Source organism: Prionailurus viverrinus, chromosome D1, assembly GCF_022837055.1.
Source record: "Prionailurus viverrinus isolate Anna chromosome D1, UM_Priviv_1.0, whole genome shotgun sequence".
NCBI classification, from domain to species: domain Eukaryota; kingdom Metazoa; phylum Chordata; class Mammalia; order Carnivora; family Felidae; genus Prionailurus; species Prionailurus viverrinus.
The window spans coordinates 66,013,523-66,041,480 of NC_062570.1; the positions used below are offsets into that span (position 1 = coordinate 66,013,523).

General features: G+C 42.1%; 1 protein-coding gene across 4 annotated transcripts in view; it reads right to left on the reverse strand.

Moving 5' to 3' along the window:
- SCUBE2 (signal peptide, CUB domain and EGF like domain containing 2) overlaps positions 1-5,474 on the reverse strand; it is a 64,442-nt gene extending 58,968 nt beyond the window's left edge. For 3 of the 4 annotated variants that reach the window (XM_047878776.1, XM_047878777.1, XM_047878774.1), the window contains exons 1-2: positions 5,228-5,474; positions 3,723-3,845 (exon numbers count right to left, since the gene is read on the reverse strand). In XM_047878776.1, coding sequence (XP_047734732.1) covers positions 3,723-3,845; positions 5,228-5,348 — 244 coding nt within the window. In that variant the 5' untranslated portion in view covers positions 5,349-5,474. Of the gene's footprint in view, positions 1-3,722; positions 3,846-4,075; positions 4,559-5,227 lie in introns of those variants that run through there. The other variant, XM_047878775.1, reaches the window with a different exon arrangement.
- Between the last annotated feature and the right edge of the window lie 22,484 nt (positions 5,475-27,958).

Sequence of the window (27,958 nt, forward strand, 5' to 3'; positions counted from 1 at the left end):
ACAGAGGTGGGGGAAGAACACATAAAAAATAGGATACAAACAGAAACAAATGAACTCAACTGTATTACAAATGAATAACAACCACACTGAAGGAAATGTAGAAAAAAAAAAGTACTAACACCAAGTGACTCTGAAAACCAATATATTAACTGAATGTTGTAAGGCTAAAAATAAAGATAGCTACAAACAGATACTGTACTCTCGTAAATCTGTTTTACTTGCAAGGCTATAGATTAATAGTGTTGTAAATTATTTATGTGTACACTTGGATTCAACAAACAAGTAACTATCTTGCAGATAATGAGAGCCACCTTTCTCACTGTTGGAAAAAGAAGTTATGAATAACCAAAGAGGGAGATTCAATGAATCTTGTGGCATTGTTTTGGAATCCAAAGCATCATCAGTGTAAGTCATTGTTTTTAATATATATACAAATGGATAAATATAAGCAATAAATATAGATAAATGTGTATATGTGGGTTAGAATACATACATATGGTTCCTAGTTCTGTGCAGTGAGATAGCCTAGGAACAGTGACATCCCAGTAACAGTAAGAACACCAAGCATTCAGATCTTGGTTTCTATATACCATTTTCCAATAAAAGAAACCAAGGTTCCTTAAAGAAGTGGTTGGTTCCAGGGCTGGGAAGGGAAAATACAAGATGAGTCTGTGGTATCTTATGGTACCAGAAAACAAAGAATTGCCCCCAAAAAGGATGGGAGCATGTCAAAAGGACACAGGAAACAATGTGAAGGAGCTCCCAATGGCTAAAGCTGAAACAATTTGAGCCCAAAACAAATAACTATACATATAATTAAATATCTACCAGTCCATACTGGCATAAATACATAAATCAATGCATAAATAAATGGGGGAGAAGCAACAAGTCTTCCTTACAGAAGAATCTCAGTTAATAGATGTATATGGAATGAGGGAAATACAGAATTACCAATTATTACATCATAGTAATAATTGTTGCAGACAAGATCCACAGTTGGATGCCAAAATCAGTGGGCAAAGACTTGAGAAGAGGGGCTCCTGGGTGGCTCAGTTGGCTAAGCTTAGCTCAGATCATGATCTCATGGTTTGTAGGTTGGGGCCCTGCATCAGGTTCTGCTCTGACAGCTCAGAGCCTGGAGCCTACTTCGGATTCTGTGTCTCCCTCTCACTCTGCCCCTCCCCTGCTTGTGCTCTCTCTCTCTCTCAAAAATAAACAAACATTTTTTAAAAAGATTAAAAAAAAAAAGACTTGAGAAGTAACAGAGTATTAGCACAGGCTGAATGTATCTACCCTAAGATATGTGTTATTGCAAAAAGAAAAAATAGTAATTTTGCAACAGAGAAACACAGGATGCACCATCTTTTTTTTTTTTTTAATAATTTATTGCCAAGTTAGCTAATACACAGTGTATACAGTGTGCTCTTGGCTTCAGGAGCAGATTCCCATGATTCATCACTTACACACGGCACCCAGTGCTCATCCCAACAAGTGCTCTCCTCAATGCCTATCACCCATTTTCCCTGCCCTCCCCACCCATCAACCCTCAGTTTGTTCTCTGTATTTAAGAGTCTCTTATGGTTTGCCTCCATCTCTGTTTGTAACTTTTCTCCCCTCAGGATGCACCATCTTAACCAGGTGATCAAGGTTAATATCACCAGTAGTGGGACATATTAACATCATGTGTCTCCTCCCCATGTAATGCACTAAAAAGTGTATAATAGCACTTCCATAGTAGCCTTGACAAAAGCTTTTTTTACTTTTTACTTTTACTTTGTGTATTACTACAAATGCATAACCTTAATTTTATTGTGAGGAAACACAGGACATTCACTTATTGTGTCAATTCCTACCATATCAATTCTTATAATGAAAAAACATAACTTCATATGTATTCAAAAGTATTACAAGCATTTAAAAGATCAAATCCCTCTAGGGGCTCGTGGGTTGCTCAGTTGGTTAAGCATCAGACTCTTGATTTCTGCTCAGGTCGCGATCTCACGGTTTGTGAGATTGAGCCCTGAGACAGTCCTGAGATCAAGCCCTTCAATCAGTCCCTGGTAGGATGCAGTGCTGACAGCAGGGAGCTTGCTTGGGATTCTTTCTCCCTCTCTCTCTCTTTCCCTCCCCCACTCATGGCATGCTCTCTCACTCTCTCTTTCAAAATAAATAAGTAAACTTAAAAATAAATAAATAAATAAATAAATAAATAAATAAAAGATACTATTTCATACATACCAATAATATATATTATCATTTTAGAGCCAATTTAAATATATAAAAGCAACAATTCCAGTCAATCATTTTAGTTATTTTAAGCTAAATAGTAGGCTTTTCAGCTATAAACTGTCAGCAATTCAATTCCATGTGTCATACATCAAGCCCAACAGCTAAGAATAAGGAAATTCCTGCCACTTGTCATTCAACATCATTTACTAAATATGTATTCTAACTCAAAGAAACCATAGCACAGTTTCTGCCCATCTCCACCCCCAGAGAGTATACAGTGACTGGAAAACCAGTGAAAGAGTGAACATTTTTCCCCCAAGCAGGGTACCAACATGTGTGAATTCCAGTACTGTAAATAGAATATTTAATACAGTGAGAGTGTGGTATGGAAGAACCTGCAGAGATGTCTCAGGGAGAGGTAGTCTTTCGGTGAGAGGTGGCTGCCTATCTCTGGGAAAACATGAACTTGAAGAAACACAAGGGCTTTAAGGATAGACTACCAACCCCGTTTGCTACGAACCTGACCAGGAGCATGTCTCCTCTGATAGGAGAGGCAAGTTTTGCTCCTCATGCACAAAGTATAAATATCAGGATTTCTCACCAAAGAAGGACATCAGGAGGCTGAGTGAATACAAGAGATATGGGTCCAGGGACAGAGATAGGGTAGACATCTGACTTTCTTTCACTTTTCTTTTAACTGTGTTATTATGGCCACAAGCCCCCCTCTCAATTCCCCAGGGGCCTCAGGGTCTCACATATGAGGGATAGGAACGTCAGAGCTCCCCTGAAGAGCCCTGCCAGTTCCAACATGCCATGATTTCCATCCCCAGGAATAGCCTCCTCCTTTCAGTACCCAGTCTCTGGCTAGTTCTGAATTTCAGAATTCATGACACTGGCCCAGAACACAGGATGACAGAGATCAGACTTTAGGCTCAAAGACCTGGAACTCCAAGGGCTCAAGGTATCCCTCTGCCTACATCTTTCCAGGGTGAACATGCAGCTTCAAATAAGGCTGGCGCTTGGTGTACCTCTAAAGTTTGGGAGGTCACAACGCCAGCCTGAAGCCAAGAACAAGATGGAGCCTCCAGAGCCAGCAGTGGAGGGCAAGACTCCTGCACTCAGACTCCTGGGAGAGGGTGTAAACTGCCCCAGGGAGGCGCAGGATCAGCGCTTCCCTGGCAGGCACGGCTCTCCTGATTGGGGCTTTCTGCTCCCAAACTGATAGGCACCAAAAATACTAAAGCACCTCTTTTCTTTTTCACAAGCCAGACAAAAGGACATTTCGGAACCACATAAAACTGTATGATCAGCTCTAGGAAAGACCTGATGTTCCTAGTGCTTTAAGGGTCTGAAATGGATTTTGGGGGTGGGTGGTATGACCTGGGGGGGCAGAGGAGCAGCACTTTTACCAACATGAGTGGTCACTACAAGTGCTGAGGAGGTAGGGAGCTTCACCTGCTGGCCCACTCACCACAGGTACCCCAGTCACTTACCCTCACACTGCCTGCCGTCCCCTCGGTAGCCAGGCTTGCAGGAGCACTTGTAGGAGGTGAGTGTATTCTGACAGAGGGCATTGGTGTGGCAGTCATCTAGCCCTTGGGCACACTCGTCCACATCTGCAAAAGACCATAGCAAGCACTTGGTATGGTGCCCCAAGCCCTCTGTGATCCCGCCTTGGTCCTCTGGTAGCTTCACCTCCCACCAGAACCCCCCCTTCACTCCTCATCAGCTAAACTCTTTGGGAACCCCGGGATGAACCATACCACTTCCAGGCTCCTTTCCCAGGCACAGCCTGTTCCCTTTGACTAGAATACACCCCCCCACACACACATACCCTTTCACTCACCTTCTCCAAGAAGCCTACCATGATCCCCCAGTGTAGGTGGGTGTCCTCCATGACCTGCTCCCATATTTATCTCCTTTCATAGCACATATCACACAGAATTGTCACTCTCTGTTTTCCTGCCTGTCCTCCCCTCTAAATGGTGTCTTGATTACAGACTGAGTGGGTGTCCCTGATGCCAAGCACAGTGCCTGGCACATGAGTAGGCAATAACAAATGCCTGTTGAAGGAAAGACCAGGTTGGCAACAAAACAAAACAAAACAAAACAAAACAAAACAAAACAAAACAAAACACTGTGAAAACCAGGCAGTGTCAGCTTTCTCAGGGTTTGGGGGATGGGGGAGTAGCTTGCCCTGGGCTCTGACCACACCATCCCCAGCCCTCAGATGGAGGTGCAAAGTGGGAATGGTTCCCACACCCCATCAACCAGCTGCTCACCCTCTCAACCTGGAAACCGGCCTTGGTGGAAGTATTTCCTGGGTTGACACCACTCCAGGATGTTAATTAAAAACAAAAGTTTTGAAAATATTACGAGTCCTGTTAATACAGAACGTCCAGAGTACTTTTCTCTGGCAGCAGAAAACAAAACAAAACGAAACAAAACAAAAAACCCCGGTTTGTTGCGGCTTACGGGGTATTCCCGGATGGATCCTCAACCGGCAGAAAACTCTCCGGAGCCAACCCTGAAGCCGGCCGAACTTCCCGGCCCCAGAAGAAAGGAAGGAGCAAAGCTGCCGAGACCTCACGGACGTACCCCGCCCGGGGCCCTCAGTTTCCCCATCTACACAATGAGGAGCCGGACCCCGGTGACTCCGGTGCCCTCCGTCTTTCTCAGCGGGTGAGAGTCTGACTAGCAGGCGCTCTCCAGGGACCCCGGGCGGCGGGACCGGGCTGGGAACTGTCATCACCCCCGTGTCCGAGGCCGGGCCGCAGCACTCAGGCCCTGGGCCTCTAGCCCAAGCGGTGGTGGTTCCGTGGCCTGGCCCGCGGGTGAGGCCCCAGGGGAGCGGGGGCCACGCGGAGCTTCCGCAGCCGAGCCCGGGGCGGGCCAGCGCGGCGCGACCCCACCAGGGGACCCGGGACCCCTTCCCGCCGCCGGCTCCGCATGCCCCTGCCAGGTGCGTCCCCGAGGCTCCGGAGGTGCGGACACTCACCCTCAGGCGGCCCTGGGGCGCGGCTCCGGCCGGGCGGGACGGCCGCGGTCAGCAGCAGCGGCAGCAGCAGCGGCAGCAGCGCCCCGGCCGTCCCGGGGCAGCCGCGGCCCAAGACCCCCATGGATGGCGCGGCGGCTGCGGGCAGAGGCGGCGAGCGTGGCGGCGGCGCCGGGAGGTGTGTGCGGGCGCCCTGCCCGCCGCGCTCTGACACCCCCGGCCCGGCCCCGCCCGGCCCCCGAGCCCCGGCCTCATTTTCACACGGTCCTCCCCGGGCCGGGGCGGGCGGCGCGGGGGGCAGTGCCTCCCCTCCCGTCCCCCTCCCTTCCCCCTCCGGGCTCGGGGTGGAGGGGGCGCGGCCGTGGTGGCCGGAGGGCGGCTGTCAGCGTCCCCAGTGCAGGCCCCGTTGCCAAACCCGCTGCTCCTGCACCCCCGCTGCTCCGTTCCAGCCCTCAGAGCCTCGTGCTCTGCCTGTTTGCAGTGCCCTACAACTTGACCCAGTCCCTCTTTGTGAGGACTAATAGCACTCTGGCCTGAAATATTCAGACTCGAGGCTCCCAGAAAGTGTCCTGTGTAGCTCAGAATCCTATACTCCCTGAACTCCAAGGCCACCTGTAGGGCTTTCCCACCTCTCCACTTGGGGTGAGTAATGTGGTTGGACCCTCAGGAGATTCAGGGGAGACAACCCCAGCTTCCCTGCTCACCTTCACACACACTCTGCACCCTTCTCCATTCTGTCCAGCCCAAGCCTTCTGTGATCCCCAGCCCCAGGCAGTGTCCCACCTGTCCCACTGAGGCACTTGCTTAGACTGTGCCTCTCTGGTGCACTAATGGGCCAGGAATCACAGCAGAAGATGCTCATCTCACTGAACACTAGTTCAACGAGTATGTACAGGGCAGCCAAAATGTGAAGGGAAAGGGGGCTAGAGGTCAAAGGTGAGCACCAAGAACAAGAAACCACCAATTTTGCCTGAGACACAGATGGTATCTATGACCACCTGAACTCATAATGTCAGATTGGGCCAGCTGCAGATGCAGGTGGCAAATGTGAGCTGGCCCTCCAAGCAAGACAGTCCTTACAAGGGAACCCATGTATACAGGGACTTCCCATACCCCCCTTGCCACAGATGACAGAGCCCACTACACTCAGCATCACTCCAGGAACAAATGCCACTACAATTTCGAGATGCAAGAAAATACTGAGTGGTTTTAATCAGAGCTCCTCTTTATCCAATTTTCTCCTGTAAATATACATACATACATACATACATACATACATACATACATACGTATGTGTATGTGTGTATATATTTACAGGAGAAAATTCAATAATGAATATATATGAATAGTGTATATTTAGATCTGTCTATTCACACAAACACACCTTTGGTAATCAGAAAAAAAATAAACATCACAAAAAATACCCACCTAACTCATGCACAAAAACATGTCTTCCTGGGGTCCATGCCCTTCCCAGAGCTCTCCACTCTGTAGCACTACACCCTGACTGCGGCCCCTGTCCTTCCCATGCCCATGGGCCTAGGTGAAGACTGCCTCTTTGGGCCTTCATTGTTAGTGCTGCTGCCTGATGGAGAATCTGAGAAAATAACTTTTCTGTGGTTGTTTTTCTTTTGACCTTTTCATTCCCAGTGAAGGCAGGCAGGTTGCATCCCTCTTTCTGTCTTTGCCCCTCCCTCCTATCCCCTTTTGTTTGGTACCCAGAGACACTCCGCTATTTTTAGTCATAAGGATGGTTTTTACACATTTGTAAATCTTCACTTAGTGAAATGTTCCCTCCGCCTTTGTCTTTGTGTCCTTAATGGTAGCCATAAATTACCGCTTTCTTTTCTCTTCGCTGCATCAGGCTTCATTGCTTTTGAAATGATCAAAGTTATTTTCTTTTAAAATCCAACTAGAAACTGCCCATTGTGTGGCACAGACCTCTTTAGCTCCAGTCAAAGCATAGAAATACATAAAGCTGCCCATTAAACTCTATGGGAGCCTCCTCCAGCCCCTTGTGCCTGGTAAAGAAATAAGACATGTGCTTTCTTTCCCTTCACCATTTCCCCAAGTTTATGTTTCAGGAAGAATACAAATTAATTATGATAAGACCCAGTGTTTTGCTTAAGAGGGTCAGTTTTGTCATGTTTCCTGGAAAAGTTCACCACTGCCGCAAATCTCAAAAAATGTTCTGAATCCTATTTTGTTTGCCCCGACTTCCACACAAATGTGCTTTCAGCTGGTTGGCTCCCAGACTCCTGGGCAACCTTTCTGACACTTCAGATTAAAGTCAGTATGGTTTACAACTGGAAATTTCCATAGGGGAAAGGCTCCAGGGGAAATTTGTGTTCAAATGTCAATGTTTTCAGTGTTCCAATGTCAGGAGGGACTTGGTGAGCCCTGCACTAGCTGCCATCTGCCCTCTATTGTCCAGCTGAGGTCTCCACAAACTTCTCTGAGAGGCCATAGCCACTGTCCCTAGACTGAGGCTGTATCTCCCTCCTCCTCTCCTTCTCCCTTGCCTCAGGCTGAGAGGCCAGTGAACAAGACCTGAGAGGGAAGATAGCCCCAATCAGCCCATCTCACCCATGTGGGCTTCTAGCACAGAAAGACTGTGGAAACAGAAGACCCTGGGTGCCTCTGCACCATGTATGGCTAGGTTAAACTCTGTATTCACCGGACCCCTTTCAATGCTCATCTTTTTATTTCTCAGCAGCTTTTGGAAACTCTTTTTGGAAACTCCTTTTCCCTGGATTTTCATCACAGCAGGCCAAGCTCCTGATTTTTCTCCTACCTCTCAGGAAATGCCTTCTCAATCATCTTTCTGGGATCCTCTTTCTACACCCCCTTCCTGAAAGTTCACCCACTCCCTTGTTTCCTTAACAGAAATCTCCAGCTTGGATCTCTTCCCATAACTTCAGTTCCATGTATCCAATTGCTTACTGGATACCTCCACCTTGATCTCACATAGGTCTCTCAGATTCAAGATGTTCAAAAAAGAGCTCATCTTCTGCCTCAAACCTGCTCCTTTCTAAGTGCTCCCTCTCTCAGAGAAGGGTGCCGCCATTCTGCCAACACCAAGTCAGAGACCTGGCGGTCATCCTAGACTCCATTCCCTCCCTACTACATGCAAACAACCATGTCAAGTCTATCTTCTTATCATCTCTCAGAACCATCCTCTCCCTCCATGCAAGCCTCCAGAACTCAGGGCCTCATCATCCCTCACCTGGTCTATTACTCCTAGTCTGTGGTTCCTTACTAGTCTGTCTACAATCTCACCCATCTTCCATAGGGGATGCCAGAGTAAAATGTAAATTTCATCCCACTGTTTCCAGTCTTTCTCAGGCTAAAGTCAAAACTCCCTTGATGCAACCACTCTGGAGAACTGTTGGGTGGTAGCTACTAAGACAAAAACGTGCCTACACACTTCTAGGTATATACCCAAGAGAAATGAGTACACATGTTCACCAAAAGACATGTACAAGAATGTTCATAATAGCTATAGTCACACTAGCACAAAACTGGAAATAACCCCAATGGCTGTCAACTAGAAAATGCATAAGCAGATTGCTGGATATTCATTCAATGGAATACTATGGAGCAATAAAATGAACAAAATCTCAGACGTTCAACAACACAGAGATACCTCATGACCATCACATTGAGTAAAAGAAGCCAAACACAAAAGGCTAAAATTGTACAAGTCCACTTCTCTGAAGTTTAAGAACAGACAGAACTAATGAACAGCAACTGAGACCAAAATAGTAGTTCCCTCTGAGGATGGGGATTGACTGGGAAAGGCATGAAGGAAACTTCTGGAATGCTGGAAATGTTTTAGGTCTTGGTCTGGGTGGTGATTGTATGGATTTATATACATATGTAAAAATTGAGATGTTGGCTTAAACTTAATGCACTTTACTGTGTTTTACCTAAGTAAGCTGAAACAAGAACTGCCTAGTCAAAGACTTTTATGATCTGATCCCATTCTACTTTCCAGCTTCTCTCCTATCATTCTCTCACAGGCTATGCTCCAGAGACATCAAACTACTTACACCAGTAGTTTATCATTTTTCCTTCATACATCTTTTCTTTTGCCCACACTCTTCCCTGGCCTAAAAAACATGGAAGTGGGTCTCAAATATTTAGGGGTGCCTGAGTGGCTCAGTCAGTTAAGCATCTGACTGCAGCTCAGGTCATGATCTCACAGTTCATGAGTTCAAGCCCTGCATTGGGCTCTCTGCTGTCAGCATGGAGCCCGCTTCAGATCCTCTGTCCCTCCTCTCTCTCTGCCCTTCCCCTGCTCACATGTGTGTATGCACTCTCTCCCTCTCTCAAACATAAACAAAAATAAAACTTTAAAAACTAAATAATTAGCAAATGAAATGATACATCTTATCCAGTAATATGAATATTACTATACCTCAGAGAAAAAGGTGTTTGCTGAGATGTCCCCCCAAAAGCAATGAGGTATGGATGAAAGTTCCGAAGTCTGCAGGTTAGCAGTTCCTAAGAATTCATGCTAAAAGGAAAACCTATATGTTCTTGTTCACCTGTTAATTTCTCCTCCATGGATGGCTTTCACATCTCCTGAAAAACTTTTTCAACGTTTTTTTTTTTTTTTTTTTTTTTTAATTTATTTTTGGGACAGAGAGAGACAGAGCATGAACGGGGGAGGGGCAGAGAGAGAGGGAGACACAGAATCAGAAACAGATGCGGGGCTCGAACTCACGGACCGCGAGATCGTGACCTGGCTGAAGTCGGACGCTTAACCGACTGCGCCACCCAGGCGCCCCCTGAAAAACTTTTTCAATATGTCTGAGCTGGATGTGAGGTAGCAAATGTTTCTAGTTGCCTACTCATCCCCATCTGCTCCTTTCTCTTTCGTAACAGTTAGTCATCCCTTCCTAAGGCAGGCCACGTTCCTGAGGGAAGCTGCCCCATCCTCAACTTCAGGCTCTGGACTTGGCTGAGACAGTATCTTTCATTCTATTCCCCTTGCAACAGTCATGGGTTCAGGGATAAGCATATGACAGCACTCTAATCAGAGTGAAGCTCAGTCCCTTTGCTTGAAAGGCTGGAATGGAAGTGCTCTCTTTTCTTCTGGGGATGTGGTTGCAGTGAGTGAGAAACTGTAGTAGCCATCTTGGTACCAACCTGAAGAGGGTGAACCAAGGGAAACACTAGAGCCAACCCAGAGGCACTCCCCACCTCAGGGTCTCTAGTTCTATGTGCCAGTGCACATTCTTATTGTTTGAATTGGGCCTGTTTCTTTGTTTTCAAATTGTGGTAAAATATATGCAACATAAAATTTACCATTTTAACCATTTTTAAGTGTACAATTTAGCAGCATTGTGCAACTATCGCCACCATCCACATTCATATCTTTTCTCATCTGCAAAACTGAAACTGTTCCCATTATACAATAACTGCTCATCCCCCTACCCCAACCCACCCCAGCTCCTGGCAACCACAATTCCACTTTCTGTTTCTATGAATTTGACTACTCCAAGTTTCCTTATATGAATGGAATCATGCATTGTATGTGGCTGGCTGGTTTCACCAAGCATAAAGTCTTCAAGGTTCATCTATACTGTAGCCTGTGTCAGAATTTCCTTTTTTGTTTTTTAAAGTAAATGCACAATTTTTTAAAGCTTATTTATTTTTGAAAGAGAAAGTGTGTGTGCACGTGTGCATGTAAGTGGGGGAGGAGCAAAGAGAAAGAGGGAGAGAATCCCAAGCAGGCTCTGCACAGCAGCATGGAGCCCGATGTGGGGCTCGAACTCACGAACTGTGAGAACATGACCTGAGCTGAAATCAAGAGTCAGGATGCTTAACTGACTGAGCCACCCAGGTGTCCCTTTCCTCTCTTTTAAAGTCTGAATAATATGCCACTGTATGTGTATTTCACATTGTGTTTATTCACTCATCAGTGGGTTGCTTCCACCCTTTGGCTATTGTGAATAATATGATTATGAGTATGGGTGTACAAGTATCTTTTTATGTCTCTGCTTTCAATTCTTCTGAGTATATATCCAGAAGTGGAATTGTTGGATCATAATAGCAATTATATTTTTAATTTTTTTAAGAACTTCAATACTGTTTACCATATCAGCTACACCATTTTTCATTCCTACCAGCAACGCACAAGAATTCCAATTTCTCCATATCCTCGCCAAAACTTACAGTCTGTTTTGTTTTAATTTTTTTTTAATGTTTATTCATTTTTGAGGGAGAGAGAAAGAGTGTGAGCAGGGGAGGGGCACAGAAAGAGGGAGACACAGAACTTGAAGCAACTCCAGGCTCTGCATTGTCAGCACAGAGCCAGATGTGGGGCTCGAACCCACAAACCATGAGGTCATGACAGGAGCCAAAGTCAGCTGCTTAACAGACTGAGCCACCCAGGCACCCCTGTTTTGTTTTGTTTTGTTTTGTTTTGTTTTGTTTTGTTTTGTTTTAAATAATAACCATCCTAATGGATGTGAAGGGGTAGTTCACTGGGTTTTTTTTTTTTAATTAGGTTTTCTGTTATTTACAGCCCCCAAATATTCCTATTCAGTTCCATATAAGCCTCCACTGGGAAACTTTGGCTGAGTAGCAGGTGATCCTCTCAATGAAGTGGAAGAAAGATAGTTGGGTAGAATTGAATCCTCTTAGGAGCCTAAGAGATAAATGACTGTTTTATTTACAAGGTTGATGTTATCTTGGTGTAAATGCCAGGACTCCATTTATTTTTTTCAATGGTTCTAAAAACCACATCAACATTCTCTTTTGCTTAGAGAGGGTTACAAATCCTTCCAGTAAATACTTACTTAAAAATGATAATACTTAACATTTGAGTGAATACAAAATGTCAGATGCTATTCTAAGTACTTCATGTGCATTAGCTCATTTTATTATCCTCATAGAAACTCTGTGAAGTGGATATCACCATTATTTTTATTTTACAGATGTAGAATTTGAAGTGAAGAGAGGTTAAGAAACTTGCTAGAAAGTGGCAGATCAGGACACAATGCCAAAATGTCTGCCATCAGATCCTTCTTCTTAACCACTGCTCTGTACAGCCCACATATGCCAGGCATTGTGTTAGGCATTACACAAGACACAAAGATGAATCAGAGGCAAATCCTGCCCTCAAAGACCTAAAAGTCCATTCTCAATACCTCTTCCAAAATATACAGTGACAATTCCTGCTTATGGGGCACCTGGGTGGCTCAGTAGGTTAAGTGTCTGACTTCAGCTCAGGTCATGGTCTCACAGTTTGTGAATCTGACGCCCTCATCGGGCTCTGTGCTGAAGCTCAGAGCCTGGAGCCTAATTCAGATTCTTTGTCTTCCTCTCTCTCTGCACCTGTCCCACTTGCACTGTCTCTCTAGCTCTCAAATAAACATTAAAAATTTTTTTTTTAATTTTTAGTGAAATCAACTAGAAAAAATAAATTAGAGGTATAAAAATTAGAAGAGAGGCATATTGTAGGAAATATAATTGTATATCTAGAAAATCTATGAAAATCAACTGAAAAACTGCTACAAGCAATAAGAAATGCAGTAAACTAGTAAGGAACAACATCAAAATACAGAAATCAAGTTTTCTCAATATAAATGATGTGATATAAAAATACCCTATTTATAATAACAACAACAAAAAATTAAATACCTTGGAATGAATACAGAAAGAAATATTCAAGCCTATGTGAAGAAAAAATTTTAAATACTACTAAAACACCATCCAAAAGAAAACTTGAACAAGTAGAAATATAACATGCTATTGGACAGGAATACTTGACATCATAAAAATGTCAGTTTTCTATAACTTAATTAAAACTTTTAGTGTAATCCAAGAGGTTTTTTTTTTAACTAGATAAATTGATTCTAAAGTTTACACAGAAAAATAAAAGAGCAAGAATAATGAAAAAGTGTGAAAAAGAAGAGCAATGGTGGGAGAGGTGGATCCATACTACCACATATTAAAAGATGTTACGAAACTCAGTAAGCAGACAGTGTAATGTTCGCATAAACAGAGATGGAGTGCTAATGGAGTAGGATATAATATCCAGAAATAGCCACAAAATTATACACAGATACAATATAATCAAGCTGACATCTCATTGGAGAAAATATACACCACTAAATAAATGGTATTGGGACAAATGAGTAGCCACTTAGACAAAAATGAGGTCGAATCCATTCCTCATGTCTCCCTGAGTTAATTTCAAATGCATAAAAGACTTAACTTTTCTAAAAATTCCAAAAGTACAGAAAGAAAAATGGGAAAATACCTTCATCGGAAAGTCTATCACCCAAAATCCAGAAACCATAAAAGATTAAGAAGTTCAACCATTCAGGGGCACCTTGGTGGCTCAGTTGATTAAGCGTCCAACTCTGGATCTCCACTCACGTCATGATCTCACAGTTCATGGGATCAAGCCCTGCATTGGGCTCTGCGCTGGCAGCCGAAGCCTGCTTGGGATTCTCTGTCTCTCCCTCTTTCTCTGCCCCTCCCCAACTTGCGCTCACTTTCTCTCTCTCTCAAAATAAATAAACTTTTAAAAAGGTTCAACCTTCCAAAAATATACTCTGATTTTTTTAATGTTTATTTATTTGAGAGAGAGAGAGAGAGCGGGAGCATGAGTGGGGAGGGGCAGGCAGGGCAGGAGAGAGAGACTCCCAAGCAGGTTCCACACTGCCAGCACAGAGCCCAACACAGGGACTGATATCACCAACCATGAGATCACAACCTGAGCCAAGGTTAAGAGCCGGATGCTTGGGGTGCCTGGGTGGCTCAGTCGGTTATGCACCCAACTTCAGCTCAGGTTATGATCTCCCGGTTCTTGAGTTCAAGCCTGCATCGGGCTCTGTGCTGACAGCTCAGAGCCTGGAGCCTGCTTCCGATTCTGTGTCTCCCTTTCTCTCTGCCTGTTCCCTGGTTGCACTCTGTATCTCTCTCTCTCCCCCCAAAATAAACAAAAACTAAAAAAAAAAAAAAAAAGTCGCTTAAACCTACTGAGCCACCCAGGCACTCCACTCTGATGTTTTAAAAACATTGTAAGTAAGTCAAAAAATCAATAATAAACTGGGAGAAATATCTTCATATCAGGTCACAAAGGAGTAATATCCCTCATACATAAAGAGCCATTAGATATCAATTAAGACCAGAAATCCAAAAGGAAATAGGCAAAGGATATGAATTAAAAGAAATATAAGTGAATCTTAAACATATGAAACAAGAATCCAAAGTTTGATTATACACTCTCCTTGCAAGACTAGGGAAATGGGTATTTCAAACATTAGTGGTAAGAGTGTATATGGACATAAATTCTACAAAAAGCAATCTTAAAATATTGATTTAAATAAATACATGTATATATAATACAGATTGACTCTCATGTCTAAAAAAATGACATCTGGACAAAGCCATTCATTATAGCCTGTTTGTGGCAGCAAAAGATTAGAAGCAACTCAAATGTCCATCAATAAGTGGCTGGAAATAGAAATTATGTGACATCCATAAAATAGAACATTATGCAGCTGCAGAAAGGAATGAGGAAGCTCTATACATTTTAATAGGGGTTTTTTTAATGTTTATTTTTTGAGAGAGAGATAGAATGCAAGCAGGGGAGGCACAAAGAGAGAGGGAGACAGAATCGGAAGCAGGCTCCAGGCTCTGAGCTGTCAGTACAGACCCCGATGCAGGGTTTGAACCCACAAGCCGTGAGATCATGACCCGAGCCAAAGTCAGATGCTTAACCAACTGAGCCACCCAGGAACCCCCATTTTAACAGTTTTAATACGGAAAGATCTCCAAAATATACTTTTTTCTTAAAAGTAGGTTCCACACCCAGTGTGGAGCCCAACACGGGCTTGAACTCACCACCCTGAGATCAAGACCTGAGCTGAGATCAAGAGTTGGACACTTAACCAACTGAGCCACTCAGGAGCCCCTGCAAGATATACTTTTAAATGAGAAAAACAGGGGCACCTGGGTGGCTCTGTTGGTGGAGCATCAGATTTGGTTCAGGTCATGATCTCACTGCTTGTGAGTTCAAGCTCCACATCAAGCTTGCTACTGTCAGCACAGAGCCCACTTTCGATTTTCTGACTCCTCTCTTTGCCCCTTCCCCACTTACACTCTCTCTCTCAAAAAAAAAATAAATCTTAAAAAAAAATAAATGAGAAAAACAAAGTGCAAAATAATGTAGATATTCTGCCACCCTCTGTGTAAAGAAGAAAAACAAGAATCTGTATTTGTATTTGTTTACATATACATAAAGAATCTAGAAAGATATACAAGAAATTAAGGAAATGGCTGGATAGATGGAGGTGGAGGATGGGAGGGAGGTTTCCAGTGATTATCTCTTTATATGTTTAGGTTATTGAGTCATGTGACTATATTGCCATAGAAGAAGAAGGAAGAGAAGAACTAGAGTGGAGGTGGTTTTTATTATCATGACCACCAAAGTAACTGAAAATTGAATGAAGTCTAGATCCCAACAATTTTTGAAAATCATGAAAAATTTCAGTGTGAGGTTTGTTTGTAGTCCATTTTCAGCCATAAAGTATAAGTGAATTTTTCCTGCTGCCCTAGAATTGTTGACACCTGACTATGGTAAGTTATCATCCTGGACCAATTTAGGCGAAAGAGGCAACAGGTAACATTTTTTTAATTATTGTGCAACATTGCTAACTATTGCCCAAAGCCTGTGGGAAGAGAATGGGAAATCAAAATACACACACACACACACACACACACACACACACACACACACACACACACACAACTGGTCAGTCTTTAAAATTATCATAAGATTACTGATATTAGAGATACTATTATCCTTTTAAATGAGCTCTTAGAGCCTATTAACAATAAGGTAATATGTCAAAGTGTGACCTAGGATTCCTTGCAATTACCTGTTTATCCATTCTGCAATTTTCTTGCAGAAAACTAACAATGTCCTTTCATTTATTACTAAGTCAACACAAGCAAGTTTGTCAATTATTTCTTTTATTTTTTAAGTTCCCTTATTTATTTATTTTGAGAGACAGAGAGAGAGATGAAAGGGGCAGAGAGAGAGGGAGAGAGAGAATCCCAAGCAGGCTCCCACTGCCAGCGCAGAGCTCCACACTGGGCTCGAACCCATGAACAGTGAGGTCATGAACTGAGCTGAAATCAAGAGTTGGCCACTTAACCAACTAAGCCACCCAGGCGCCCCAATTATTTCTTATTTCTAAAACACTATTCATGCCAATATTCAAGAAAAAAAGGAAAGAAAAAATAGAGTTCATATATCGTATATCAAAAACTGGGGCAGCATATGTAATAGAAGAAACAGGGACTTACAGTTAGGTAAATACATTTGTAGAAAAAGTAGCCCTTATTTCCGTCTTGCTACCATGACACCAAAGGGATGATGATGAAGTTTCTACAATGAACATGTATTACTTTTATAATTAAGAAGACAGCTCAGGTCATGACCTCTCAGTTCGTGAGTTCAAGCCTGCATCAGGCTCTGTGCTGATAACTCAGAGCCTGGAGCCTGCTTCTGATTCTCTCTCTGTCTCTCTCTGCCCCACCCTCACTCGCGCTCTGTCTCTCTCTCTCTCTCTCAAAAATAAACATTAAAAAATTTTTTAAAAAAGGAGATTTTTTCTAATGTAAATGAGTATAGGTTGAGTGTGCAGACAGCCCTGAATGTTAATTCTGATCCTGTCATTATTATCTGTGAGATCTTGGTCAGAGTCTCAGTTTTCCAATAGATAAACTATAGATACCCGCTTTGCTGGGTCAAAGTTACGGATGACACTGTGTTTGTGAAGCGCTGAGTACAGGTTCTGGCACAGAGTGGGCACACAGTGAAAGAGAGTCTCATCCCCCACACACCCAGTAGAGGTAAGACCATGGAAGCCAAGGCTGGCTGGTACCATATTCCTAAGTTCTTCTATTTGGGCTATTCTATGGCTATGACAAAGCACAGGTACTTGCCCCTGCCTGTTGCAAGAAACCTGATTATTAATCCATACCCGTGGCATGACTGTAATTAGGAAACTTGGAACTTCTAGAGATAAGCTAGCTCTGTTCAGATCCCAGAGGGTGTTTCGCTTTTTCGTGCTAATGAGGTTTCAATGCAGGAAACTGAATGGCTCTAAAATTACCTAATATAGAGAACTGAGAACTCATGAAATGCTTGGAAAAGCAAGAGGGCTAGGCTTCAGGGATGATTCCCAAAGACACCAGAACTCATCTGCAGGGAAGCCACCATTTCTGCATAACCAGGGCAAACCTCAAGAACTCTCCAAGTAGCTGTGAATTCAGATACCTGAGCTTGAACTCTGTCACTTGTTATCTATGTAACTTTGGGCAAGTTACTTAACCTCTCAAGAATCAAGATAAGGAAGTTGCCATCATAGTATCTGCTTCTCAACACCTATGGAATTATTTCTACAACTTTGTTTATGAGCAAAAACAAATAAAGCCAAAAGCTAATGGAAAATAGCCTCTGTCTCACCCCTACTTTTCAAATCTCGCATGAGTACATTTCACTAGCAGAATATAGGTCACATCCAGGACCCTAGCTGCAAGGGAGCCTAGAAGAGCTGTTTATGCTGGTTTGTTTTTTGGGTTGTTTTTTTTTTTTTTTTTTAGCTTGGCAGACTATTCAGTGCTGGAAGGAATACTAGAGGGACTTGGAAGTCAGTGCTGACGACCAAATAAACAAATCTATCACAGAAAGAGTTATTTAGTTCTTACTAAACTGGGGCAACTTCTGTCAATAGGGGGATCCAAAAGTAGTCAAGGCCAAAGCTCATTGTGCTCACTGGAAAATGTAGCAAGACATTTTTTTGGTTGCCTCTCAAGCCTCCATAACCCATTATCTACTCCTAACAATGCACAGATTTTCATTCATTCATTTCATTCAGGTATCCATCCACCTCTCCCCTAAGTAACTCACGTGCTTTGGAAAACTGACCCAAATTCCATCTCCAGGAGTTGGCCCTAATTGGTTTATATAAATTAGCACATTCCATCTTCTTGGCCACAGTCATTGGTACATGGACTAGTCTCTCCCAAAAAAAATGATTTAAATTTCACATTCCCTCTCCACACAGGATCCAAGTGGTGAGAGTATAATTTACAATTCATTGTTTTCAACTATAGATTTCTTTGCTGTTTCTTGTTCATCTTCATCCATTCCTACATCCATTTCTTCTTCTTCATCTTGTTCTGTGTCTTCTGTTGTGTCTTCTGTATATACATAGAAAATGAAATATTATTCGGCCCTAAGAAACAAGAAGATCCTGCAATTTGTGACAACACTGATAAACCTGGAGGACATTATGCTAAGTGAAATAAGCCAGATAAAGAAATAAAAATACTATGTGATCCCACTTGTATATAGAATCTAAAAAGCTTATATAGTATCAAAGTATATATAGTATATATAGTTAAAAAGTATATATAGAAGTAGAGAGTAAAATGGTAGGTTACCAGGGGAAGGTGCATGGAAGAAATAGAGAGATGGTTAAAGAGTACAGAGTTACAGTTATGTAGGATGAATTAGTCTAAAGATCTAATGTACAGCATGATGGTTATAGTTGACAACACTGTATTTTATACTGGAAATTTGCTAAAAGAGTAGAATTCAGGTGCTGTCACCACACACACAAAACTCAAAATTTTCTGTTTATCAAAATTCACCATTAACAGAATAAAGGTAAATCACAGAAGGGAAGAAGATATTGCAATATCTATTAATAACTAATTGGTCATATCCAGAATATACAAAGAACCATTACAAGTCAATAAGAAAAAGAGAGACAAATCAATTTTTAAAAATGAGCAAGAAACTTGAACAGGCACTTCATCAGAAAGGATAGCCAAGTAGCCAAAACACAAATGAAAATGTACTCAATATCATCAGTCATTTTAGGAATGCAAATTAAAACCACAATAAGATACCACTGTACTCCTATCAGAATGGCTAAAAATAAAAGAAGATTGACAATATTAAGCGTTATCTAGTATGCACAGCAAGGAGAGTACTCCCACCCTGATGGTGGAGTGAAAATTGATACAATCACTTTGGAAGAGTTTGACACATGTAACCTACCAGCAATTCCCCTTCTGCATATATATATAAATCCATATCCAGTAGAAATATATGCACATTTTCACTCAGAGACTTTAAAGGAACTTCCTTAGCACCATTATTCATAGTAACCAAATCCTGGGAACAGCCCAAGTGACCATCAATAGCAGAATGGATAAATAACTTCATACTACACAGTGTACTGTTAATATCAGCAATTAAAATGAATGAACTTCAGCTATACTAAGAAAAAAAAAAAGAAGATAACCCTCACAAAGTTAACACTGAACAAAAGAAACCATACACAAAAGAAGAGGACACATTGTATGATTCCATTTGTCATCAGTTAAAGAATAGGCCAGCAGTTCTCAAAGAGCTGTCCCAGCTCAGCAGCATCAGCATCATCTGGTAACTTGTTACGAGGGAAAACTCTCCACCTTCAGTACACACTGAATCAGAAATTCTGAGGATGAGTTCCAGAAATCTGTTTTAACAATCTTCCAGCTGATTCTCATGTACACTGCAGTTTGAAAACCACCGAAAACAATAAAATTGATCTATGGTGTTAGAAGTTAGGATAGTGATTGCTTGAGGGTGTGGGGAGGAGGGAGGGCCACGTGAGGATTGAGAGCAGCAGTAATGTTGCATTCCTTGGCCTGGGTGGGAGTTACACAAGTGTTTTCAGTTTCAGTGGTGGTAATTTGCTGATCCAAATGCACACTTGTGATCTGTGCACATTGTCATTCGTGTGTTATATTTCATTTACAAAACCTACTAAGTATTACATGATAAAACTGAGGAAATCTTCCCCAAAACAAAGACAAAATGATGGGAAAATGAGTGAGTAGGAAGATGAGGTACAGGGCATATAGTATCTCAATAACAGACATTCCAGAAAGAGAAAACAGAAAAAGAAGAGGAGGAAAACATCCAAGGAATAATTTAAGAAAATTCCCTGGAGGGGCAGCTGGGTGGCTCAGTCAGTTAAGCACCCAACTTTTGCTCAGGTCATGATCTTGCAGTTCGTGGGTTCGAGCCCTTTGTTGGGCTCTGTGCTGACAGCTCAGAGCCTGGAGCCTGATTTGGACTCTGTATGTGTGTGTCTCTCTCTGCCCCTCCCCTGCTAACACTCTGTCTTTGTCTCTCAAAAATAAGTAAACATTAAAAAAAGAAAAAAGAAAGAAAAAGAAAAAGAAAATTCCTGGAAATGAAGCCCATTAATCCAAATTAATTGAAAGGGCCTATTAAGTGCCTAATAATGGATGAAAACACACACACACCTAGGCAAATTTCATCATCAGAAATAAAAAAAAAAAGATGCCACAAGCTCCCAGAGGAAAACACAGGTCACATACAAAGGGTCAGTCGTCAGAATGGCTTTGGACTTCTGAGTAGTGACCCTGGAAATTAGAAGGCATGAGGCAATGCATCTTAAATTAAGGAAAAGTATTTCCAAGCTAGAAGTCTATATTTTTCCAAACTAGGAATCTGTAAGAACAGAATAACATTTTCATACATGTAAGATCTCAGAAAATGTACAGCTGATTGCTTCCTAGGGATGTTACCGGAAGATATGTTCCACTAAAACAAGGGAATAAACTAAAGAAAAGGAAGGCATGGGACCCAGGAAGACAGAATATTTAATACCGGAGAGTACAATAACCACAGCCTCTATACAATGAGGCTGAGTGTACACAGTATACAGTGAGATGCCCTGCAGCCAGGATGATGGTGAGAGGAGACCTCAGGATGACAGTGGGCCCCAGGCAGTCACCAGTCCAGCCTGGAGCAGGTCCAAGGATCCAGGAGAGACTTCTTTAAGAAGACAGGAATGCACTGAACATCCTGGTGCAAACTAATGCATTAAGAGGAGATTTTTGACAACTAGCTAAGGGTTCAAGGTTAAATTAGTGGTTAACTCAAGGACACTAAACAAAGAAACTCTGGAGGAACCACTTGTAAGGACCACTCTAGTCCCAGAGCTCCCATAACACCAGTCAAGGCTGAGCTCATATCTTCTCTCTCTCCCAAATCCCCAATTTATCTTCTTCCTCTCTATACACAGGTGTTGATCCTAAGGGTACTTTCCCTAATAAATATCCTACACACTAAGCTCCGTCTCACAGTTTGCTTTCTGGACACACCAACCTACAATGCAAGACAACTCCAGAGTAAAGAAAATTTGGGGAGGGAAGGACAATCATCATATTTTACTATACTATGCATCTATCAATAAAATTTATATAACTATAGTAATGTAAACTTTACCTATTGATCTACCCAAAACTACCATATCATTTTATCAAGAGAATAAGAGAATGGGAAAATGTGCATATGACTTGGAAGTATAGGAGGAAAGAGATAAATCCCCAATTTCTGTAGCAAAAAATCATAGCAGCCTATCAAGAAATAAAACCTAAGATAAAAAATCAATAAGAGCAATTGTAGGCAGTTATTTAGAACCACAGGGGTAAATACCAAAATAATTGGCTAAAAAGGAGATGCAAGTGGTTATATTTGCTCCCAGGCAGAGGGAGAGTAGGTAAGGGATTGATTGCTATTTTTCGCAGCAAATTTTACAGAATTAGTTGGTTCTTCAAACTTTGAGCATGTCTAACTATCATAAAAACACAGCTAAAATTGTGGATAAAAAGGAACCCTTGTGCACTTTGCACTTTTAGTGGGAATGCAAACTGGTGAAGCCACTCTGGAAAACAGTATGGAGGGTCCTCAAAAACTTAAAAATAGAATTATCATATGATCCGTAATTCCACTACTGAATATTTACCCAATGAAAACAAAAACACTAATTCAAAAGATACATACACCCTTATGTTTATTATAGCATTATTTACAATAACCAATATATGGAAGCAAACCAAGTGTTCATCCACAAATGAATGGATATAGAAGTGGTACATATATACACACACAGTGGAATACTACTCAGCCATGAAAAGAATGAAATTCTGTCATTGCAACAACATAGACAGATCTAGAGAGTATTATGCTAAGTGAAATAAGCCAGAGAAAGACAAATACCATATGATTTCACTCATATGTGGAATTTAAAAAACAAAACAAAGAAAAAAAGAAAGAAAAAAACCTTTTTTTTCTTTTTTTGAGAGAGAATGCTGAGTGTGGAACCTGACCTGAAGCTTGATCCCACAACCATGAGATCATGACTTGAGCTGAAATAAAGAGTCAGACGCTTAACCGACTGAGCCACCCAGGTGCTCCTAGACTCTTAAGCATACAGAACAAACTGGTGGATGCCAGAGGTGGGTGGGGGGATGGGTGAAATAGGTGAAGGGGATTAAGAGTACACTTATTGTGATGAGCACTGAGTTATGCACAGAATTACTGAATCACTATATTGAATACCTGAAACCAATATAGCACCGTATGTTAATTATATTTGAATTTTAAAAATTTTAAATAAAATAAGGGGCACCTGGGTGGCTCAGTCAGTTGAGCAGCTGACTTCAGCTCAGGTCATGATCTCACAGCTCATGATTTCGAGCCCCATGTCGGGCTCTGTACTGACAGCTCAGAGCCTAAAGCCTGCTTCAGATCGTGTCTCCGTCTCTCTGCCTCCCCACTGCCCCTGCTCACACTCTGTCTCTCTCTCTCTCTCTCAAAAATAAAAAAATAAACATTTAAAAATAAACTTAAAAAAAATTTAATAAATAAAATGGATGAAAATAAAACACATGTAGCTAAAATCAAAATATCAAGACTTGACTGTGTGATCAGGTATGTCAACTATGGTATCTCCATACAAGATACCTAGAAATGATGCCAAGATGAATATTATTGAAATGGAAGGATGTTAAGTGGTAAAAGCAGACTTCAAGATGACATGCACAGACATCTCCCATCTCTGTATCCCCAAGTCTTCTGGCTTCACAGGATTACCCTTTAACACTTAAATAAAAATGGCTGAGGGGCGCCTGGGTGGCTCAGTTCATTGGGCAACCGACTCTTGATTTCAGCTCAGGTCATCTCACAGTTCATGGGATCAAGCCCCACATTGGGCTCTGAACTGACAGCACAGAGCCTGCTTGGGATTCTCTCTCCCCCACACTCTCTCTGCCTCTCCCCCACTCACACTCTCACTCTTTCAAAATAAACAAACAAACATTTAACAAATGGCTGAAATCTTCATCCTATATACTGAGGAAAGTATATAGCAAATATACTTAAATGTAAGCAAATATATATAAACAAATTCTGATGCCTTCCCCCAACACTAGTGCAAATATCCAGGTGCTTAGTTCTTATGTTTACTACGATTTCCTCTTCCTGCCACTCTCAGTTACCCTGGCATCCCACTTTCTGCAGCTGTTCCCTTTTCTATGTCCCTAGTAAACAAATATGGAACACTGACCCTTTTCCTTGATTTCCCCAAAGACTGTCTTACATGAGGCACTGCTGAGGGGGCTAAAGTTCTACATGGCACAGGAGACAACTTAAAATCAGCAGGAGGGGGGCACCTGGGTGGCTCAGTTGGTTAAGCATCCAACTGAGGCTCAGGTCATGATCTCACGGCTTGTGGTTTAAGCCCCACGTCAGGTTTTGCACTGACAGTGCAGAGCCTGCGTCAGATTCTCTGTCTCCCTCTCTCTCTGCCACTCCACTGTTCATGCTCTCACTCTCCCTCTAAAATAAACATTAATATCAGCAGGAGGATTCCTGTTCCTACATGTCCTGGCTGACCCTGCTTCTTGGGGATTCTCACTGGACATTCTTCTCCCATCTCTGCCTTTCACCAAGTGGCTGGAACCCTCTCTAGAGGTCCTTACTTGCTACCAAACTACCAAATCTTTCAAGTCCTTTGTTTTCTTATACAGAGTATGAGGCCTCCTTTGGGCAATCTACTTTTCCCAGCAGAAAAATCTTGACCTTTCATATGCACAAGATGATCAAGAACCCTTTTGGGGTGCCTGGGTGGCTCAGTAGGTTAAATGTCTGACCCTTGATTTTGGCTCAGGTCATGATTCCCAGGTCGTGGGATCAAGCCCCTAATCAGGCTCCACGCTGCTTGAGATTCTCTCCCACTGTGCCCTTCCCCTGCTTGCATACATGCTCTTTCAAAAATAAAATAAAATCTTAAAAAGAAAAAAAAAAAAAAAAAAAGAACTCTTTTAAGAGTCATTTCCTCCAACCTGAAAAAGCGGCCAGAGCCAGTTCTTCTGTTTGCCTTCCCATTACATGCGTAATGACTGTGCATTTTCTATAACAACTTTATGTATCATTTTGTAATTGTTTTGCAGGCTGAGCAAACTTCACAACCAGGTGAGCTACTGTGGTAGGCTACGCTCACTCAATTCCAGCTCTCACCACAATTTCCTCCAATCCTCAAACCTGAAACAAGAGGCACAAATTATTTTCTATAGGAGAGATACCACAGAAGTCAGGAGTTCAGCCCATGAGTAAGTATAAATGTCAAGTCCCATGACTGCAGCAACCACCCACAACTCCATGCCAGGCTGAGGAGACGCTTACTAGCGCAGTGTGGAATGTGGAGGCCAAGGGAGGTCCAGAGTTCCATAAGGCTGCTGAGCGCAGCATGAACAGGTCAGCAACAGAATTCCAAGGACACATTTGGCCTGTGCAAACAAGCTGAGACCTTGCCCCGGGGGACCATGATGCCTTCCCCTTTCCTCTCTATTGATATCTGCCCAGGCCTGGCTCAGATGCTGTCCCCTCCCCTGGAAGCCTTCCCTGAAAGTCCTCTCTCTCACTAGCTCTGGTACAGCTGTGTGTCAAGTTAGTCCACCTTCCCCACAGTTTCCTCATCTGTAAAATGGGGGTGGGGGATAATAATATTTGTGAGAATCAAAGGAAAAATACTTATAAAGTAGTTAGAATGGTGCTTGTTTCAGGAATTAGTGCTCCATAATGTTAGTGAGCATCACCATCATCATCATTATTATTGTCACTATGTCCACAGACTTTGTCCTTGACCAAGGCATCTTATAGTCATATGTGGGAAGCTCTCCAGGCCCAGGGCAGGGCCTGGTATGATTTATCTCTATTCATCACATCCAGCCCAGGTGCCAGCACAGAACTTGTGCTCAATGCCGACTTGATTAAAACTTTGCAGAGAAGAAATAGGCCAACTAAGAAATTACACATGGGCATTACCTGCCCTGAAACTCAATTTGAATTAATTTTTGTATGTGATGCAAGGTAGGCATCCAACTTTATTCCTTTGCATGTAGATATCATTGTCTCGGCACCATTTGTTGAGACTATTCTTTTCCCATTGAATTATCTTGGCACTCTTGTCAAAAATCAATTGACTGTGAATGTTAAGGATTTATTTCTGGACTCAATTCTACTTCACTGATCTACATATCTGTCCTTCTGCCAATACCACACTGTCTTGATTACTGTGGTTTTAAAATTTTTTTTTTCAACGTTTATTTATTTTGGGGACAGAGAGAGACAGAGCATGAACGGGGGAGGGGCAGAGAGACAGAGGGAGACACAGAATCGGAAACAGGCTCCAGGCTCTGAGCCATCAGCCCAGAGCCTTACGCGGGGCTCGAACTCCGGGACCACGAGATCGTGACCTGGCTGAAGTCGGATGCTTAACCGACTGCGCCACCCAGGCGCCCCTTGATTACTGTGGTTTTGTAGTAAGTTTTAAAATTCGGAAGTGTGAGTTCTTCAACTTTGTTCTTCTTTTTCAAGCTTGTTTTGGCTATTTTGGATCTTTGAATTTCCATATGAATTTTAGAATCAGTGTATCAATTCCTACAAAGTCAAATGGAATAGTGATAGAAACTGCAGTGAACTATATAGGTCAATTTAGGGAGTACTGCCATCTTACCAATATTGTCTTCCAATCCATGAACGTGGATTTCATTCTATTTACTTAGGTCTTCATTAATTTCCTTCAGTGATGTTTGGAAGTTTTCAGAGTATGTGATTTCTTTCATTAAAGATTCCTAAGTATTTTATTCTTTTTGGTACTATTGAACATAACGTGTTAATTTAATTATCAGTTTGTTTACTGCTCCTTTATAGAAATATAATTTATTTTTGTATATTGATCCTCTATCTTGAAACCTTACTAAGCTCATTTATTAGTTCTAATAGCTTTTAGTAGACTCCTTAGGATTTTCTAAATACAAGATCATGTCATCTGCAGATATAGTTTTACTTCTTCCTTTCCAATTTGGAAGCATTTTGTTTAGTCTTCTTGCCTAATTGCAATGGTTTTGGAAAACCATTTACTTCCTAGGTCTTTTAATCTTCAGCACACACCAGTAACAGGAGGCTAATGTGCTCATTTTACATATGAGGAAACTGAGAACAGGAAGGCACTCTACTTGAGTTTGTGGGACCCACAGTATTTTAAGACTGCAACATAGCTGCTTCAGCTTCCCAGATTAAAGTCTGCATTTGGGATTCAGCAACCTTATTCTTTTTTTTTTTTAATATATGAAATTTATTGTCAAATTGGTTTCCATACAACACCCAATGCTCATCCCAAAAGATGCCCTCCTCAATAACCATCACCCACCCTCCCCTCCCTCCCACCCCCCATCAACCCTCAGTTTGTTCTCAGTTTTTAAGAGTCTCTTATGCTTTGGCTCCCTCCCACTCTAACCTCATTTTTTTTTCCTTCCCCTCCCCCATGGGTTTCTGTTAAGTTTCTCAGGATCCACATAAGAGTGAAAACATAGGGTATCTGTCTTTCTCTGTATGGCTTATTTCACTTAGCATCACACTCTCCAGTTCCATCCACATTGCTACAAAGGGTCATATTTCATTCTTTCTCATTGCCACGTAGTACTCCATTGTGTATATAAACCACAATTTCTTTATCCATTCATCAGTTGATGGACATTTAGGCTTTTTCCACAATTTGGCTATTGCTGATAGTGCTGCTATAAACATTGGGGTACAAGTTCCCCTGTGCATCATCAGCAACCTTATTCTAAATAAAGAAATATCTAAGAGAATCACCTTTGTGAATTCAGTAAATTGAAATATGTTGCAAATAAAACCAAGCACCAATGTAATTCAAACTTCTGGTTGCTTTTTGCTACAAAACTGTATAAATCCATGTTGTCTCATCATGCTAGAGGGTTAAGCTTAGCAAACTGCACAATTAGGTGAGCAACTGTGGTGGGCTAAGGTCATGCAACTCCAGTTCTCACCGGTGTTTTCTCCAATTCCCAAAACTGAAATAAAGAGGCACAAACATAAGACCAGGAAGCTTTTACAAAGTCTTACAAGATCTTACTTAAAGGTTTCTTTATTAGGAGGCCTAACCCTGGGGCACCTGGATGGCTCAGTCAGTTGAGTGACCAACTTCAGCTCAGGTCATGATCTCATGGTTTGTGAGTTTGAGCCTTGCATTAGGCTCTATGCTGACAGCTCAGAGCCTGGAGCCTGCTTTGGATTCTGTGCCTCTGTTTCTCTGCCCCTCCCCTGCTTGCACTCTTTCTCTCTCAAAAAAATAAATAAATAAGTAAATAAATAAATAAATAAATAAACTTTAAAATAATAGTAATAATAAATAAACATTTTTTTAAAAAAGAATAAGACCTATCCCTAATGTGTTCAATGTTTTTGGTTCTCAGTTGTAACATCAATGGGAACAGCAACATTTTGGAAAGTAGAACATTAAGATT